The sequence below is a fragment of the Tasmannia lanceolata genome, unplaced genomic scaffold (genome assembly GCF_043159265.1).
Source record: "Tasmannia lanceolata isolate RefF3 unplaced genomic scaffold, GAP_Taslan_0.1 ptg000011l, whole genome shotgun sequence".
Lineage (NCBI taxonomy): Eukaryota > Viridiplantae > Streptophyta > Magnoliopsida > Canellales > Winteraceae > Tasmannia > Tasmannia lanceolata.
Window position 1 is genome coordinate 5132727 of NW_027518688.1, and position 19971 is coordinate 5152697.

General features: G+C 38.4%; 1 protein-coding gene across 5 annotated transcripts in view; it reads right to left on the reverse strand.

The window, feature by feature from the left end:
• Positions 1-12990, reverse strand: part of LOC143886117 (ATP binding microtubule motor family protein) — a 93374-nt gene extending 80384 nt beyond the window's left edge. For all 5 annotated transcript variants that reach the window (XR_013253682.1, XR_013253681.1, XM_077390085.1 and 2 more), the window contains exons 1-4: positions 12428-12990; positions 11936-12138; positions 6070-6193; positions 5151-5245 (exon numbers count right to left, since the gene is read on the reverse strand). Coding sequence is in view for 3 of the 5 variants with exons in the window: in XM_077390085.1 (XP_077246200.1) it covers positions 5151-5245; positions 6070-6193; positions 11936-12138; positions 12428-12931 (926 nt within the window). In the remaining 2 variants the exon portion in view is untranslated. The remainder of the gene's footprint in view (positions 1-5150; positions 5246-6069; positions 6194-11935; positions 12139-12427) is intronic.
• Positions 12991-19971: the final 6981 nt, after the last annotated feature.

A 19971-nucleotide genomic window follows, 5' to 3' on the forward strand; every position in this document is an offset into this window, starting at 1 on the left:
TCACACATATTTCCTTCACAGTGAAACTGCCTTTCACCACCACATGAGTAGGAGGATTGCTATGATGCAGAGTGAATTAAAGGTGGGTAATCTCTATGACATGAGCCTCCTGAATTGGGCATAGACCATTTATATTTTTGACCCCAGCAAAGAATACGACAATGTGGCTGGTGGGAACTCGAGATGAGTTCTTTGAAGAAGGGGAGTTTGATGCAGAGCATCATCCCCTTGGAAAATACTACATCGACCCAAAAAGCTCTTTAGTGTAGGAATTGTTTTTATTTTCACTAATTCCGGCCAACAAGGGTATCTTAGTCATTTAGGAAGTTTAAATGTCCTCAAGTGTCTTTTGGTAAGTAAGGGTAATTAGGACATTTCAAATGCAGAGGACTAACATATAAAGCCCAATTTCTCTCTTTTGTGGGAAGTTTTTAGAGAATAGAAAATCAGGGTTTGTTTTGGCAAGAGAGATTTTCTCTTGTTTTTTTTCTCTTGGGAAGAGGGTTTAGGGCCTGTTGTACGCAACTCCTCCTTTCCAAAGTTTCACCTAGCCTTGTAGATTGCAAGATTTTATTTTTGCAAGAACTCAAGAAGTGCTTTGCGACCCCTCGCTCAGCCAATCCATTTTCCATCCACATCAAGGAAGAGTTTTCAATTAGAAGATCTGCCCTAAATTCTATGAAGCTGCAAGTTGCCGATTCTCTGTGATATTTTGAACATCTCTTTTGGAATTTCATCACATGTTGTAAGTGTTTAGTCTTCATTTGAAATCTTCAAGTAAGAGTAATCGTGAGTGATATTTGTGCCTTCCATGGAGCCTTTTTGTAGCATTTAAATGCTAAATAGCTGCTGCTTACATAACAAATCAGAATTTGCATTATAGAAAAATGCCTCCAATTGGTGTTAATGAATTGCATGTTAAGTTAGGGAAGTGGGGTTAATGGTTTGTCCACAAGATTCATTTAAAATCTGTGCATGTCAAGTGTTTGATTAAACATATGTGAAGGCCCAATTTCATATTCCAAACTAGCTCTCAGCTGTGAATAGTGCAAGGATCTTCATTATTGTGCATGGTCGTTTCCCACTTGAGTTGAGGTCCCTTATGTCTACTTGAATTAAACTGCATGCTTTGTGTTCGATTAAATGTCCGTGAAAGGGCCATGAGAACTTGCAAACCCTTCCGCAGTCACCCTACATCAACGGCCATAAAAAATACAGCTCCACCTGAAGTAGCACAACGGCGAGAGCGATCAAACAGCACCTCCCCCAAAATGAGAGCACGGTGAATAGATCCACCTATCAACAAGCAACGAACGCACCGCGGCAGGAACCAGCAATGGTTCGGTGAGCAAAATAGGCACACCAAGGACGTGCTCATGAGAAACTCCGAAGCACCACGAGCAAGAACACAAGCTAAGTAGCAGCACACCAGTAGAAGATAACCACTAATGGCGAAACCATCGGAGACAAAGCCGACGGGAAAACCGTCGATGTGAAGATAAGAAGAAGAGAAAGAGAATAATCAACCAACAATGGGGAAACCATTGTCTGATACCATGTTAACTTACCAACTTCTCCAAAAGCTTAAACTGTTGGAGAAAGGCGTTATTTATCTTTTATACTTTAACACTCCCCCTCACGTGTGGCCCACTTGGCAAACACGTGGCACATGTGGTCCCACTTTGGGCCGACCATCGCATGTGGATTTTTTGCTATCCGGGAGGCTTGAACTCGAGACCTTTGGCTTTGATACCATGTTAAACTAACCAACTTCTCCAAAAGCTTAAGCTCTGATACCATGTTAACTAACCAACTTCTCCAAAAGCTTAAGCTATTGGAGAAGTTGGTAAGTTAACAGCCTGTATAAGAACCGACCAATGATGGGGAAACCATCGCCCGGAAAGAAGGTCGACGGGGAAACTGAAACAGTCGCCTGTAAAAGAGCCAACCAACGATGGGGACACCATCGCTCGGAAAGAAGGATAAGGCATAAAGCCGGACAAGACTGCGTAAAACTATGCCAAGAACACGGAAAGGAAACAACGAACATGGCAAAGAACACAACGAGAACACAACAACAAAAACAATGAACATGGCAAAGAACTTAAGGAGAACACAACAACACTCCCCCTCGAGCGAGACTACATGATCCCGGAGATGAAAACACAAGAAAAATCGACAAGAACACAACAAGACAACAAGACAACACAAACACTCCCCCTCAAGAGAAGACAACAAAGAGGACAACACTCCCTCAAGAAGACAATACTAAGAAAAAGACAACACACCGCCTGAAGAAAAGACACAAAGAACTACATGAGAACAACCCCCCCCCCCCCTTTCAACTTGCCATGAAAAGAAGACAATCAAGGCACCACATCTCTCTCGGACATTTCATCGAACACTTGGTGGGCACCTTGGAGAAGAACACAAAGTGACAACAAACACTTGGTGTTCACCTTTGAAGAACAACATAAAAGACATAAGAGCATAGTTTTAAATTTCGGCCGAAATATTTCGGTTTAGGTTTGGACCGAAACCGAAATTACATTGAATCGGATTTTTACATGATTTCCCCAAAATTTCGCCGAAATCCGAAATTTCAGTGGTTGAAATTTCGTTTTTCACCATTATTTACAAATTTTCTGCCGAAATGTAAAGATTTCCACCAAATTTCCACCGAAAGTTTGTACTTTTCAGTGGAAATTTTTGTCAAATTTTTGCATGATTTCAACCGAAATTTCAGTTTCGGTGGTGGCCAAAACCGACATTTAAAAATTTGCATAAGAGACAATGGGAAGAACATTACAAAACAACATGCGATTAACATTACAAAGTTTATCGCAGGATGAGTTTTGTAATGATAATCGCAAGATACACATAAAAAAAAAAATGTAATTGCAACGGGGGAGAGATAATCGCATCTTGTGACTAAGAGAATGGGAAATCGCATCATGCGATTAAACAGAAGGTATGTTAATCGCATCATGCAATTAACCAGTTAGAGATATAATCGCAAGATGGGTACCAGTTAAGCACAAGATAACACCCAGAGTTTTGGGTTATCGCAACCCAAAAAAGGGATAAAATACGAGAGAATAGAAAACACAGAGAGATAAAAAAAGGGTTTGAGAGAGACAAAGAAGGAATTTCCGAGAAGATGTGGTTGCCATAATGAGAGAGTGTATACAAGAAAGATAGACGTGAAGAGAAAGAGAGAGATAAGAGATTTTAGGAAGAACAAAAAAAGGAAACAAGAGAGAGATTGGGTGGTTACTGGAGAGATTTTAGGGATTTGAAACCCTTCTGCAAATGTGCAAACCACAAGTAGAGAGAGGGAGAAAGAGAGATATTTTAGGGATTTTGTAAACCAAAAAAGCATGAAGAGAATGGCGTGAACGGATTGAGTCTGCAAGAGAGAGAGAGAGAGAGAGAGAGAGAGAGAGAGAGAAAGAAAATGGCTTGAATGAAGGCCTAGGATCTTTGCTCTAATACCATATAGGGAGATTCTCACGTAAATGATGTATATATAGGCCCCAAATAGGACATCCAATGGACAATGACTACAATACCCCAAATCTACAAGTAATGACTAAACTGTCCCAAAATACATGTTATTCAACACTTCAAAACTATGATAGATCATCTATTCAGAAAAAGACTATAAGCTCAATGGTTCACATCTTGGCTAAATCCCATCTTGTTTTGATGATTCCAAACACAAGTGATTTCGTATCTAATGTGTTTGCTTGTTTTCAAGTTGTAGATTCTATATTTATTAGTGAACTTCAAGGTACTTGGATCAAGGCAATGGAACCATCATTGGAGCATCAAATGGAATTTGGAGAAGCCGTAGAAGATCCAAGGAATCAAAGAACTTGAAGCCTTGAAGACTAAACGAAGATTGTGTACATTTCAAGTTCATTGTAGATTGTAAAGTCTAATCTCACTTAGGGATATTAGAAGCACTCAAAACACAACCTATTAGGTCCTAAATAAGTTGTATAAACCATGGACAAAATGCCTAAAAAGATCAAGCAATATGGAAAACAAATGGACAGACAGACTTTCAGGCATAGCTCTGCCGTAAGGTTTATCCGAGAAAAGAGTGCAATTTGCCCATCTGCCACGGCGAAACTAGCTGTTAGAGCTTGCAACAGCTAGTTGTTTTTTTTGCTTAAAAATACGGAAATGCCCCTGAACGGTCATATTTCATCTTAGCCTATAAATACAAGCTCTAAACACTTGTTTTATATAGTTCTAAGACTCCTAAGCTTAAATTTAACACTCTTGAGTTGTGAAACCCATTTGTGCCTCTAGTGATATTGGACATAGGATTTTATTTTATATCTTTTGTACCTCATTGTGAGGGATTTTTTGTTTCTTTCTTCATACAAATCATTGTATTGGGCAAGTGTTGGCAGAGACACAGAGCCATTCTGCAGAACGAGTGTTGGAGACGCAGAGCTATCTCCGGATTTGTAATTGGGTTAATTCCCCTCCATTAAGGGAATTGGATAGTGAAGCCTTCGAGATCTCAGAGGAGTGGACTAGGCCTTGGTGTGGATCCTTGGACCGAGCCACTATAAAACTCCACGGTGCACTCTTTCCTTGACTCTCTCTATCTTTATTCCGTGCTTGGTATTTTTAGCTTCTGTTGTGCAATTGAATGTTTTACTTTGTTCTTGTTTTTAATTTGTAACTAACAAGGGAAAAAGTTTTGAAAACCCAATTCCCCCCCTCAGGTTGCCATCTAGGGCCTCATATTGAATTTCAAAAACTCGAATGATTAGTTAAAAAAATGATTGAAAAATGCATTGACCAAGATCGGCCAATAAGATGATGGACATCATGGCAAGGAGTAGAAAGGGAAGATTTGATCATAGGGGACGATTAGCACTTTAGTAGGCAATGTAATTAATAGTGGGTGTGTTGTATTATCTTCAAGTTGTAGGGACAACGTGATTTACTTCATCTCAATAAGGTAGGTGTTGAGAACATGGTTATTAATTACAAGATCAAGATATTTACCACAGATATAAAACAAAATGGACAGTCCAAATGTGAAAACTAACCACCTATATGAAAACAATGTCATCTAGAAACTTATAGGATATATAACTTGAATGGCACTTCTATTGGCTCCACACCTTGACTGATTGTTTGTGTTTGTTGCAGCAGTAGCACGTTTCAACATTCCATGTGCAATTAAGCATTCGGCCTGAACAACATTTGAAATCAACACCTACAAACAACCATGTTTGCGCATTCTTTAGCTGCCACTGTCATTTTCACTGTGTGTGTATATATATATATATATATATATAGAGGAATAAGATTGTACGCTCGACCGTACCTAAAGTTAGGTATGGTAGAGTGCCAAATCACATGGGTCCCACATTTTTGGTGAGCATCTAAACCATTCATTTGCAAGGCCCCATCATAGATAGGGTGCATACCAAAAATCAGCTCCATAGGATCATCCTAACCCATCCATTTGTGGAGGCCAAAATGGACAGACAGTGTTTGTCCACAAATCTGCCCATTTTGGCCTCCAGTTTTGGAGGGGTTAGGATGATTCAATGGTGCTGATTTTTGGTATGCACCCTATCTATGATGGGGCCTTGCAAATGAATGGTTTAGATGCCCACCAAAAATGGGGGACCCATGTGATTTGGCACTCTACCGTACCTAACTTTAGGTACGGTCGAGCGTACAATCCTTTTCCTCAAATATATATATATATATATATATATATATATATATATATATATATATATAGGGAAATGATTTAAGCGCTCCAATGTTTTGATAAACATGCGATCCACTTGTTTGTCGTGTAGTATTTAAAGGGCTTTAAGAGCTTTTTGAGAACTGTAATATTCCTCTGACAGCCCTTTAAATACTACATGACAAAAAAGTGGAGCGCGTGTTTATCAAAACATTGGAGCGCAGAAATCATTTCCCTATATATATATAACAGCTCAACTAAGCCTTTGTCCCAAACTAGTTGTGTGTGTCAAAGAAATTTTGGAGATAAATGATCAACGAAAGAGAACCAATTGCTACCTCCTGAACACCTTTTATAGTTGATTGTTGAAAGCTCAAATCTGCTCCATCTGGACATAAATCAAGTATCTTCTCTCCCTTTCCTCGTTCAGAGTTTATTTCAAAAATTGATAAATAGTATGACCTGTAAGGTTACCCACATGCAATTAAAATGCACATTAGAAAGGCCTGTGTAAATAGCCATAATATTTAATTGCATGAAGGATTTAGAATCTATTATTCTAAAACTATGAGAATGAGTTCATCTTGCATAAAGATTCACAAAAACAACCAGAATCGCCTCTAAGAGATGGATTGCACATTAAATGGTGTTTGATTACTATGAATAATACAAGGAGTTAAATATGACTGGAAAACAAAATGGGAACCAAAAAGTTGTACAAATGATACTGAGCAAATACTTTGACAACAAATGTATTCATGACCTCCGAATAGGAAACAAGTAGTCGATTGCAAATATTCAAAATTCACTTTACTCTATTTCCAGCATGATTTATGAAACAGGATTAGTGGTATCGTATCATTATGTTCTTTAGTCCCACCTAAACCAGCACTAGAACAAATAAGTTGAGATGGCACGGCCAGAAGGTTGCTTCCTTGTGTGTAAAAGATAATGTGTCCTCCATCTCAAGAAAACAAGAAATAGACTACAACAAGGTTCTCTTACAATTTGTGTGCAAAATTAGCTTTGTGGATGACTTATATACAAGATTAGATGGTGTATATAAGTCGTAGAAGAGGTCCTCTTTGTATTTATTGATACATATGTATGTGTATATAAGTTTAGGTTTTTGGTGCCCTTTGGCTTATGTACACTACATAAGGATTTTCTTGAATATTAATTTGAACATTAATTATAAGAAGGAGAGGAGACAAGTTCTCAGTCTGACTTGAACTCTTCCTCTATTCCGAGGATTGAGGGGGAGTATTGAATGTATTCACGCCACTTAAAGGGCAAAGTGGTCATTTTTATTATATTTTCATATATAAGTGAAATCGTGAGAGGGGAGAACGCAACTTTTGCTTCTCCCTTTCACGCCATTCTCTATCTCTCTTCTCCTCTCCTCTCCTCTCACCTTCTCTTCCACCATTCACTCCATCATGTAGAAATCTAACAGCTATGTTATGTTATGATGAATGAAAAGATTTGACGTTTTTTCCTCTTGTGTGGATGTGATGTCTACTCTTGGAAAGGTGCGATGCCTTGATCTTCCCTAAGGTGCGATGCCTAGGAACCCTTTGGTATGATGCCTTGGGTTTTGGATGGTGAGATTCCAACCTTGTTATTTATCTCTTCCATGTTTCGTTTTTCTAGTTTTTCTCATAAATCACCTTCCCGGAACCCGAAAACCTCTCTTGCATTATTGTTCGCTCATCTTCTACACAAAACCCCTAAAAGATCCTCTAAAAAAATTCTCAACCGCAGAAACATCATTCAAATCCATCCCTATCCTGCATCTCTCATTTTGTCCCAAACTCTTTTCTTTTTAACAGTATGAAGAATATATTGATAAAAGTAAGGGAGACAGAGGGAGTCACCCTAAAAGATACAGAGGAAGGAGAAAAGACAACCAAACAAAGAAAAAGAGAAAATATAGGGCTCCACCCAAATCAAGGGGGTAAATAATCAAACCACTCCAAAACCGAACCATCTACCCCATCTTTTGTCAAGCGATCAGCCACACTGTTAGCCGATCTCCTTACATGATTAAAAGTAATGGAGGACCTCTCAATTTTGTCAAAAATCTCATCAAAAAATTGAGCCAACCTCCAAGGTGGAACCGCAGAACCCCTTAGCCAACGAATGGTATCTAGGAAGTCACCTTCTACTATCACCTTGTCCAAGAGATTCACTATCCAACCGAAGGATTCCTTGGTGAGCGGCTCTAACCTCCGCTTCACTAGCATCTGATACTCTGATTGGCCCAGAAAATGCCCATATTACTTCACCACTTTGATTCCTTAGCACCCAAAACTCATTTTACACCTTCCCGGCATCTTCGAAAGCTTCCCGGCATATATCTTCACCACCCAAACCTATCCTAAACCTCGTAGAATTATTTCCCCAGGCTAATTACCTATTTTAGAAGCCAAAATCATATTTTCACCCTTCTTTTCATCCCAACGCCCCTTCCAAAGAATGATATTACATCAGATTTAGTATTAGAACGAAATATCAGTTCAACATTCAATCGTCCTACATCAAAGAAGAATAACAATTAGCTACAAAGGAGTGGTAAGATTTCATAGAGAAAATCCCTTCGTGTTCAACAGTCCAAATCAATACGTCCAATTAGTCCATGTTAGAAAATAAAGGTCATTTAGATTCAGCGATATATTAAAGAACTCTTTAGACAATGTAAGGGAAGCACCCTGACAAATTATGAGTGTCACTATTGGACAAGGGACAAAACCATCAAGCTGCTCAACTACTAGAGCACTAGAATTAACTGAACTAGTGAAAAGGTTAAAAAAATTGCTAAGTGATTGGGTTATCCCTGTATCATTTGTCTAACCAAAAGGTTTTTCTCCAGTACCTTCAATTTTAAATGATTTTAACAAAATTAGACCAGATTAGTGACTTTACAAAGCAACACATAGCAAACATATTCCAAATTAGTTCAAAATTTTACAGTAACACAATAATCATGATATAAGCCCATTGTAAAAATTTCATCAATTTTTATTACAATTTGCTACCTATTCCAAGCATATCAATAACTGGCTATTTCGAAAGAAAATATCATAAAGCACATCTACTGTAATCCTAAAATCATGAAAAAATCACAGTAGATCAAATATGAACCATATTATTTTACCTACAAATTTGTCTAACCATAAAGTTTTTTACCAGTACCCACACAAATGGTAATATTGTCAATATAGGTTTTGATTTCTTGCTTCCAAGATTTCCAAAATGGAGAACTGGTCTCTCCCCATTACCAAATACCAAGTCTTAGGCACCTATCCTCCAACTGGGATTTGGAGAAAATCATTTCAAAAGATATACTAACAACTAGGTTGTAAAGGTTTGTCTTCACTACATCTTCAACAAAAAAAGGTTTGTCTTCACTACCAACTGGGATTTTCAATATCTCTTGTAGAAGCTAGTGTGCGGGATACCAATTGAACATGTTGACATTTAGACCTCTCGGTTGGAGCTTGGATCGGTTGTAAAGGTTTTTTCTTCACCAGAACGAGGACGGATAGTGAAAATCGTCAAGGGTTTTTTGATGGAGTGGATGTAAGTCTTGGGTTTATGACCGAACCACTATAAAAAAAGACTGGTGCTCTCTCTCTCTCTCTCTCTCTCTCTCTCTCTCTCTCTCTCTCTCTCTCTCTCTCTCTCTCTCTCTCTCTCTCTCTCTCTCTCTCTCTCTCTCTCTCTCTCTCTCTCTGTATACTCTTGATTCTTGCATTTATTTTAGGGAAATGTTATCAGCACTACTGTATTTTGATGAGGGCACTCCTCACTTTATTAAAAGTACTGTATGACCGCACCATAAGATTATCCAAACCATCCATTAGATGGGCCACAGCCTAAATAGGTTGTGCCCCAAAAATTATTTCCATAGGTTGATCCTAACCCTCCGATCTATAGAGGGTTAGGATCAACCCTCTAACATTCAGATCGGAGGGCTAGGATGAACCTATGGAAATGATTTTTGAGGCACAACCTATTTAGGCTGTGGCCCATCTAATCGACAGTTTGGATCATCCTATAGTGCGGGCCATACCGTACTTTTAATAAAGTGAGGAGTGCCCTCATCAAAATACAGCAGTGCTGATAACATTTCCCTTATTTTATTGGTACATATCAGTTCAATTCTGTAATCTCGTTGTGCTAACTCAATTGCTTGTCATAAAATCAAAATCATTAAAGAAAAGGTTTTGAAAAGAAACTAGGGATTAGTTTTTGGAAAAGGAACCAATACACCCCTCTTCTTGGTTGCCTACCTGGGCCATCATTAGATGCACCTTTATAATGATAGGAACATCATTCCAAAGGAAGTTGCAATGAATTTTCTCGATCCTCTCCACCATTGAAGCAAGGATCCTAAACAAGCATAGGAAATAGGTAGGGGTATTAGAGGGAGAGACTTTGAGGTGGGCTACCCTTCTTGGTATAGAGAGATATTTCACTCTCTATCTTTGTAAAAAGGGTCCCAATTGTAGTGGTGCAAATTGCAGGCTCCCATACTTAAGGGGAAGGTTGGGATACTTAATGGGAAGAGAGGCAACCTGAAAGTTCAATTGGGAAGCAATATTGTCGATCACAGGATCGTCGACATTAATGACACATACAAACGACATTAATGACACATACAAAGGATTTATTTGCTATTTGCTGGTTAGTGGTTTCCTTGATGATGGTGAGTAGAACAATAATTTTAGAATTTTCAAACATCGAAGCCTTAGTTAGAATTATAGTGGCATCCACATACTACAGATGGGAGACAATTGGGCTACTAAGACGGGATTCCAAACAATTGAGAATCCAGAATTTCGTAGCTTTAGATAGAATATATCACCAATGTTTCACGCTGCTAGCGTGAACATGAATGTCGAAAGATGGTCAACTTGCCTGAGGCCTCTTGTAGTGCTGAAATGACGTACTTGACCCCCACTGATAAGGATGGAGAAATGAAGAAAGGAGATGCACCAGTGGATCCATTTTCTCCATTTGATGCCAAAGCCCATCTTTTCAAGGGCCCACATCAATAGGGGCAACTCCTTTTTAGCGTAGGCTTTCTCAAGATCTAGCTTGAGAAGCATACTGTGGGCCCCAAAAATTTCAGTGGAATCAATACCTCGTTTGCCACAGTGATGACATCAAGAGGGTTTCTACCAAATAAAGGTTTTCAACTTAGAAATATTATTTTCAACTCATTAAAGTAACTCTATCGAGGATGTATAGTGCCCCCACTAAATGAATAGCCTCCTATGAAACTAGAGCTATCATGTAACACCTATAATTGAATTTAATGTGCTAGGAGAGACCATCTGACACCCTTGAGAAAGACCTACATAGACATGAAAATTATTTATCCCCGCCAAATGATATGTAGAAAACCAAAATCCACATGGCTTCATGGAGGCCGGAATTGGAATCATAAAGGTGTTAGCAGGTTGAATGTAACACACTGAGTACCATAACTAATGTGGACATATGTGTGGGACCAAATGTTTTCGTTTAAATGGAGAAAATGGATTGTATTTGTGTCATTTATCCACACACCAAAAACTGAAATAGAGGGCAAGTTTACAGGTATTCATGTATAAGCAAACCAATTCCATCTCATAATGAATATGTTGTTTTTACCATTCAAAAAAAAATGAATGTGTTGTTTTAAACGATAATGTACGATTCTAGCTTTTTGCCTGCTGATCACAGCTCAATAAGATGTGAATAATAAAAATACAGAAAAATGAAGTTGCATGTTTTTCCACAGGAAAGCCTCCATTGAAGTTGGTCTTTAAATGGGTGGTTGGAAAATTAAAAAACAACATTCTACATTCATCAGGAAAGCCTCCAAATATCAAAAGACGTAGACTCTTCGGATGAGGAGGAAGGACTGACTTTAGGAATGCAAGGTCTAACAGATAAATGGTTTGAATCATTAAGAAAATGCACCTCAATTATACTTCTGCCCAAATTTTTCAAATGAAAAAACATGCACATCAATCATATAACAGCCCACAAGAGAGAGACACACACACAGAGAGAGAGAGAGAGAGGGGGGGGGGGGGGGGTCAAACGTACACACTAGCAGTATCAATTCAAGATAGAGCCTTAATTTTGATACCCCACAAAGCAGAGAAATGGATGGGTATGCAAGCATAAGGGCAAGATTAACACAATTACCTTGGTGGCCCCAAATCACCATTCCCACCGCTATGATTGAAAAGGCGCCGAAGAGCACGAGGCACCATTCCAGGCTCCCTTGGACACCCAAAAACTGTATGCGTCTTTCCCGAACCAGTCGGTCCCATTGCAGCCAAAAGCCCACTCTTCCCTCCAATGAAATCTGTCACTAATGGATCCATCACCTTTTCATAAACTTCCTCCTAAAATAAAGAAAAAAAAACACCAGAATCAATAATTCTGGATGAGCAAACTTAAAAACCCCAATGCCCTGTTTGGATTGCAGGTTTGAAATTTTCTTACTTCTAAATTTTCTTACTCTTTTAACACATAAAAAACGATAGCATGAACAACCATATTCAAATTTTACTTAGAGTGACCTTCAATTCATATCATTACCCTCTAATTCGTGAAAAAAAAAATCAGAAGAAATTTTAAGAAATATTTCTGGATGAACAAAATGAAAAACCCTAAATGAGCAGAAAAAAATACCTGAAGAGAATCAGGTGAAAAAACATGGCTAAAACCATCGTAAATCTCAGTCTTCAGACGCTTTGATTCTATCAGAGACGGTGGGGGCGTTAGCGTGACAGATCGTGAATCGTTCGCGATGAGACAAATGTGGTTTTTCTTCCTTTTTTTCTCATTATCTTTCTTCTGAGGAAGGGCTTTCGTTATTAATCGGGGATTAGAGGGATTTTTATTTCGTTTGGTTTTGGTATCGAGAGGTCGGATTCTTAGAAAAACACGAAGGGTTTCGGAAACATCATTGTGTTGAGAGGGTTTGGAATGAGAGGGAGGAGGAAGAGGGTGGGGTTCTTGGAGGATGTCTTGAAGTGGGAACGGTGGGATGTCTCTGATATGAGCTGATGGTGATGACATGGAGCGATCTGGGGCGTTGGTTGAAGGGGTTGCCTTGGCTTTTCGGGGAGGGTTTCTACGCACTGTGACGGTGTACGGACACTGAGGAGGAGATGGAGATTTCCCAGACTCCATTGCTCTCTCTCTCTCTCTCTCAAATTAAAACCTGTGCGAATACGCGGGAGAGAGAGTTGTTCCCGGATTACGATAAGCCGGGGTGCGCATTACACTCTTTATGGCCCATGATATGATAGATAAGTGGGCCATTTCTAACATAATAACATGGGATTTGCTAGGGTCCATCGCATAAGGCATTTCGCAGCTGCTCTGTTGCATGACAGACCAGCCACCTCATGACCGGAGACAACAGCTTTTGTCTCCATTCACGAGGTGGGTGGTCTGATATGCGACAGGCCCGCCGTGAAATGCCTTTTGCGATGGAAGCTAGCAATTCCCTAATAACATATGTTAGAGGAGATTTTATGTGGTGTAAGCTCATATAGTACCTTATTTTTCAAAAAGTACCTTACGGACCAAACTATAGGATGATCCAAGCTGTCCATGTGATGGGCCACAACGTAAATAGGTTGTGCCCAAAAAATCATTTCTATAGGATGATCCCAACCCTCCGATCTATAGAGAACTTCATTTTATGGAAACCTCTATAGATCAGCGGGCTAGATCATCCTATGGAAATGAGTTTTGAGGAACAACCTATTTACGTGTGTTCCATCACATGGACGGTTTGGATCATCCTATAGTATGGTCGGTACAGGACTTTTTGAACAATAAGGGACTATAAGGGTTTACACCACATAAAAACTCTGTTAGAGGATTGAATTTGATGGGCCAAAGGGCAAACTACTAGCCCCACAAATGCAATGACTATTTTTCGGTCATGTTTGACAACAATGAGAAAATATTCCATGGAATATTTGAGGGGTAGTCGTGAGAGAAGGGCGGGAGAGGGAGAGACTTCATTGGGGTGGGAATGAGGAGAGCATGAAAAGCTTCTAAAAGCTCTTAAAAACGATGAAAACAAAAAACCAATTTTAAATGGTTTTTTTCATTGGTTTTTAAGGGATATTTTTATGCTCTCTTCACTTACGCCCACTCAATTTTTCCCCCTCCACCTCCTCCACCGTCTCACATAATTGTCCCCACCAAAGAGTGTGAACTGTACAAGTTACTAATAACATTGATTAAATGGGGGAAGGAGCTCCGGTGTATAGAGAGGGCCTCACCGTTTAAGAAGTAATCATAGAAACGATGGAAGCCACTATTTATTTATTTCTCCATTTTTCTCTATTTATTACTACCTATTTACTAGATATTTTATATCTAATATCGCTACAATTTCTTATTCCGAGGTGACCTAGAAGAAATCAAAAATCGTGGTTGGGAAGGTCATAGTAGCAAAAGCCATTGGAATTTTTATTTATATATCGGAAGAATCCGTTTTGTTACTAATAAACTAGGGGAGGGGAAAAGAATGACTGAAAGAAAAGAAATCAATCAGTTATTCATCAAAGTTTCATTTGATTCAATGACCATAGTTAGACGGGGATATATAGCTCGGTGACGTCGAACAAAAATTCGTTTATTTGCATCAACCTTTCGAGGGGCTCCTTCAAGACTTACTCGAACTACTACTCAACAGAAAATGAGAGCTTTGGTTTCCAGTTATCGGGATAGATGGAGGCAAAAGAGATATTTTTGTCGTTTGTGGATCACTCATCAAATAAGTGGAGGATTCATTAAATTGTGAAACATTACCCTGCCATAGTGTGATGCTTCCAATGCCAATAAAAAAAGTAACCCATCCTATGGTATTTAACATCCATAAAACTGCCAAATAAAATGCGTCCCAAGCCGAAATATCACGAGTACCCCCACGTCCTAGACCGTTGCAAGAAGGGTCAGTTGACTTGTTCCAATTCATTAGTTTAATCCAGTATAAATCTAAGAATAAGACGGGATCGTCTTCTTGACAAACATGAATAGATAGATTCTATCTTCTTCTTTTTTTATCGTTTTAATAGTATAATGTTTCATGCTTGCCAAACATGTTAGGGTCATGATAGATAATCTAGATATAAGCCCATGTATGGCAACCCGAGAGAGGGAGGGGGGAATTGTCTTTTTTAACAATTAATGCAAGAACAAATAAATTGACAATAAAAAAGAATCAAACATGCATAAATAAGAAAAAGAGAGGGAGAAGAAGAGTGCACCAAGATTTTATAGTGGTTCGGCCAAAACTGGCCTACAACCACCCTCTCAAGGTTGATCGGTTGCCTTCTCACCAACTCCAAGCTTTACTGCCAAGCTTGTTAGCCGAAGGTTGATCCGGTGCCTTCTCACCAACCCAAGCTTTGCATCTCTCTCCTTGCTTTTTCTCCTTTCTCTCGTCCTAAGCTCTTGATACGAACATGGCAGAAAGAGGAGTATTTTCAGTAGCTTTCTTCTATAATTAGTAGGAGTATTTTTATCAGTTTTCTAACCCTATATGCAGCAAGAGTATTTTTATGATTTTCTCCTTCTATATTTAGCTGGAACTTTTTAGTAGCTTTTTTATTCTAATTCTGTATTTGGTAGGAAATTTGTACGCAGTAGGAAAGTCTTTTTGATAGAAACAAGTTGCAATCTTCATTTTGGGAATGAATGAAGAATGTTTCTTCTCTCCACTCTTCGTTGTTCTTGAGGAAATCTCCTCGGACGCAAGATTAATTAAGTCTCTCTTCCAAGACCCATATTAATTTGGTATCAAAGCCAACGATCTTCGGCCTGCATATCGATAAACATGGCAGATGGAACCGGATTAAACAAATTGAAAAGGAATCGCAACTTCACTCTATTGCAATATCCGCCTCTCATCATTTAGAAGAGCTCACAAAGTTGCAGGATGTTGTTGCTCGACTAGAGGCTTCGACTACAATTCAGTTTACAGAAATTCTACGACGCATGGGAGCAACAGTCATTCGTAATGTTCTCGCTGAATCAGAAACTGGAGGTAATACTGTCGATCAGAGTGAGGTGTTTTTCCATGAATCTCACCCTCTCTTTCAGGTATTTTCCAAGCCCACTACGCAAATATCGATTTTCCTAAATTTGCCAGTGATGATCTAAAATGTTGGGTTTATTGTTCTGATAAATTTTTTGGGATTAATGGAATTGATACACAACAAATGGTGGCCCTAGCCTCGATTCACTTAGAAGGAAAAGTTGTTCAATGGTTCAATGGTTTGAGCACACTCATGGAGTTATTTCTTGGCCGGTTTTCAAAAAGGCTATTTATTAGCTGAAATCCTATAGGGCAACACACAAGAGGGGGTGAATTGGGTGTTTTTAAAAAATTTCTATTCAAAATGCTAGGGCTTGTGAAATTAACCTGGTTAGTTCTAACCCTTGTTCAAGATTATATTCAAACAGAAAATGGAAAGAGATCACCAATCACACCACAAGAAAGAGGAGAGGGCGCAAGGAGACTACACGAAGATTTTATAATGGCTCGGTTACAACTTGACCTACTCTACTACCCAAGTACTTGGTCTTTCCTTGGGATTTTCTCTACTACGGTGAGACTCCTCAACGCAGCCCACGAAGCGTGTACAACAATCACCACCTCAACAAGGGGACACACCCTTGGATATAATCTGCCTTCGAGGATGTTCTTCTTTGTTACATCACCGCCTTGAAGAAAGAAACTCCTCTTTGCAACTTTAATTACAATAAAGGAAGGAAGAAGGAAAAAATGAAAAGCTCTCAAGCCTCTTTAAGGCATATATAACTCTCAATGCTCACAATACTCCCAATCATTGAAACTAAATGCTTTGGGGAGTTCCTCTTGACAAGAAATGAATGCAAGTGTTAAATGCACGAGAGGTTTGAAGAATGATCCTTTTGACTTCAAAGAAAGAAGCTCTAGGGTTTGATAATTACTCAAAAGGTGTAAAAGAAGGTCTTTGATGAGGTTTAAATAACCCTATTTTATTTGGGAAAGATCAATGGCAAAACTATAATAAAATGGGTGGTTGCACCTACCCACTGCAAACCTCAACGTCTCTTTTGCGAGACCGGCGCGGTCGACCGAGCCACGGCGGTCGCCCGCCCTTATTGGCGCCCCTTTTTTATTTTCAAAATTCAAATCATCGTGGTCGACCGGGGTCACCGCGGTCGCCCGCCGAGGACAATCTGTTCCAAAATATTTTGGCTTGAAATATGTTCCGCGGTCGTTCGCCAAGACCAACCTGGATATTTTCTGGATTTTCAGAAAATAAATCCGCGGTCGACCGAATTTTCCCGGTCGACCAGCCTGATAAATTTCGAGATGTCCTAGAAGTCGAGGTACCATCCCGCGGTCGCCTAGCCTAGCCCGGTAGACCGGCTCTGTTTTTTAAAAAACTGTTTTAAAATATTTTGAGCATGGGACTTTGGGCCATGGTCTTTGGGCTTTAAACATGTGTTTTGAAATATAGAAAAATAATTTTAAAGATGATTTTTGAAAACATCAAAACCATGCAAACACTAAATACCAAGAGGACTCCCATGGGTGCTTGCATGAGCCTTCCTTTGTCTTGAGATAGACTTTGAACATGTTCTTGCGCTTGTGGTTCCCTTGATTCTTCGCTGCACTATATGGCTTGAAGGATGACCACCAAGACTTGACTTTCTTCAAGACTAGCCCTTGTTCTTCTAGCTTCAAGTGTTGACATGAATGAAACCTGTCTAAATCACAACACTGGAGAAGCCATTAGTAAACTACCATCAATTTGGGTTTGTTGATCATCAAAACAAGAGAGGGATGTACCCTTTGGGCTTACAGTCTCCCCCTTTTTGATGATGACAAACCTAAATTAATTATGGGGTTGGAGGCTCCCCCTTAATAAAATATTTATGCAAATTTTGCCTCCCCCTCAATATATGCTTATCATAAATGTGATTATTAAGATATTTAGAACATATGACAATGAGCACAAGATAAGCATATGTAGAGCAAACATGGTGACTTAGGGAAATCATATGCATGGAATAGAAAAATAAAATAAGAGAGCATACATGCATACATAATCAATTTACCCTTTCTTCTCCCCCTTTCGTCACATAAAAAAGAATGGGAAAAGATAAAACAATTGAAAATCCCCCCTTTTTTTTAAAGGAAAACTTTTGTAGAAAACCTTTTCTTCCCCTGTTTTATAGAATACATGCCTAAGTAATTATAGTACTAATCAAGCAAATAGACAGGTTCATGGTCTTGATGAGGCAATAAGCCAAATGATTATATGTTTTAATTAGAAAGTAAACTCTCCATCTTACTAGGTAAGAGGACTAAGAGTACAAATTGAGTAGATTTTAAAACTCGATTGACATCATAACCACGCATTCATTAACACACAACCATTTAAGTACATAGAATATAAGTATATGCATGTGATTGAGATATTAAATAACCGCAAGTGCACGGATCATGTAAATACGGGTCGAACTCAGGAAAGAGAAATCTAGTTATCAATCCTATTCTTATACCGATTAGAATACTAGCGATGATATAATGTTGCCTGGCAAAATCTCAGGATTTTCGTGGACTTGACCTCGGAGCCAATACTATATATAAGCGTATATTCTATTCAATCTAAGAATCAAATTCAACTAAGATCTTTTTTTATTTAAAATCCTAATTTAGGCAAAGTGTACCAAAGTTCTAATGATCTTTTTAACTACTTATCTAATTTAATTAGAAAACCAAAATTCTAAGGGCTTAAGTTAATTGGAAAATTTCAAAAGTAATTGGAATAGTGTAAAAACCTTAATTCAATATAAAAGAGTACTTAGGATTATAATCCACCATGGGTTTGAATAAAATTGATTAATTAAAACAATCCTTTGAATCAGATTGAAAATCCAACTAAACCGTTAATAAATAATAAGATCTAAAAGATGTCATTATTTATGAGTATTTAATCGAATTAACCCTCTAATTTATATTAATTATATAGAATTTAATCTTTGTTAATCAACAATCATCGATACGAAAGGGGAATGCCAATGGCATGGATGATTGGGATTTGTACAAAAATAAAACCCTACATAATTTGTTATATGAGCCACTTGTTTTAATTACTTCTCTTTCTCCTTCCCCATGGCTTCATCTAAACCCTAAGTATAGTGGGTTTAGCTACTCATGGAGAAGGGAAAAGAAACACAGAAAATAGAGAGAATAGAGAAGAGAATTGTCATTAAGAACTTGAAAAGTAAAATAAAACACAAAGTACTTTCTCTTTTAATTGAAATTAAACAAAAATACATTGAACTAGGTTTGAAAGAAATAAATAAAATTAAAGAATACTTAGTCTTTTTCTCCTCTTTGCAATAGTTGAATCCTTGGTGTCGCCTTCCTTCAAGCCTTGGTGTTCCCTTGGATTGAACTTTTGACGGTTGGATCGAATGAATGAACACACCACACGCCTTTATGCAATTTGAAGAGAAAGATAGAACAAGATCAAGTGATGGGCGAAATTTCTTTGAAGAGAACAAGAGAAAAGTGGGTGAAAAATCGGAGCAAGAAAAAAGAAAAAGAGAGAGCAAGAGAGAGAGAAAGTAGTGGTAAAGAGAAAGAGAGAGTGTGATGGGAGAGACTAGAACAAGAGAGCATGAAAGTATATATATATATATATATATATATATATATATATATATATATATATATATATATAATGGCCCTCCATCACTTGCCCCTTTTAAAAAAAAAATTTCTTCCTAATAAGAAATTGCCGAAATCTCTTGCCTAAGAAAGTGTTTGACTTTTCTAGAAAATATCTCCAACTGGGACCCATTAATGGCTATGATTTGAGAAAAAAAAAATTATGAAACAATTCCGATCTGTGGCCTACTTTCCCCAAAACGTTCCAATCATGGGGCCCGCTTGCATTTGCCGAATAGTAGTTTCCTCCCCAATTAATATAGCTTGTACTAAATATATCTTTTCATCTCAAATTGGTAAGTTCACCCCCACGTGAGAGTTACTGCCATGAATAGATTGTAATTGCATGTAATGGTAAATCCAAATGGGTCCCACATTCATTTCATGTATTTGCAATACATGTAAGTAAAAACTACTATTTCGAGACAAGAAAATATAAAAGCTGTGTAGAAGGCATGCATGCTTTTTACGTGTA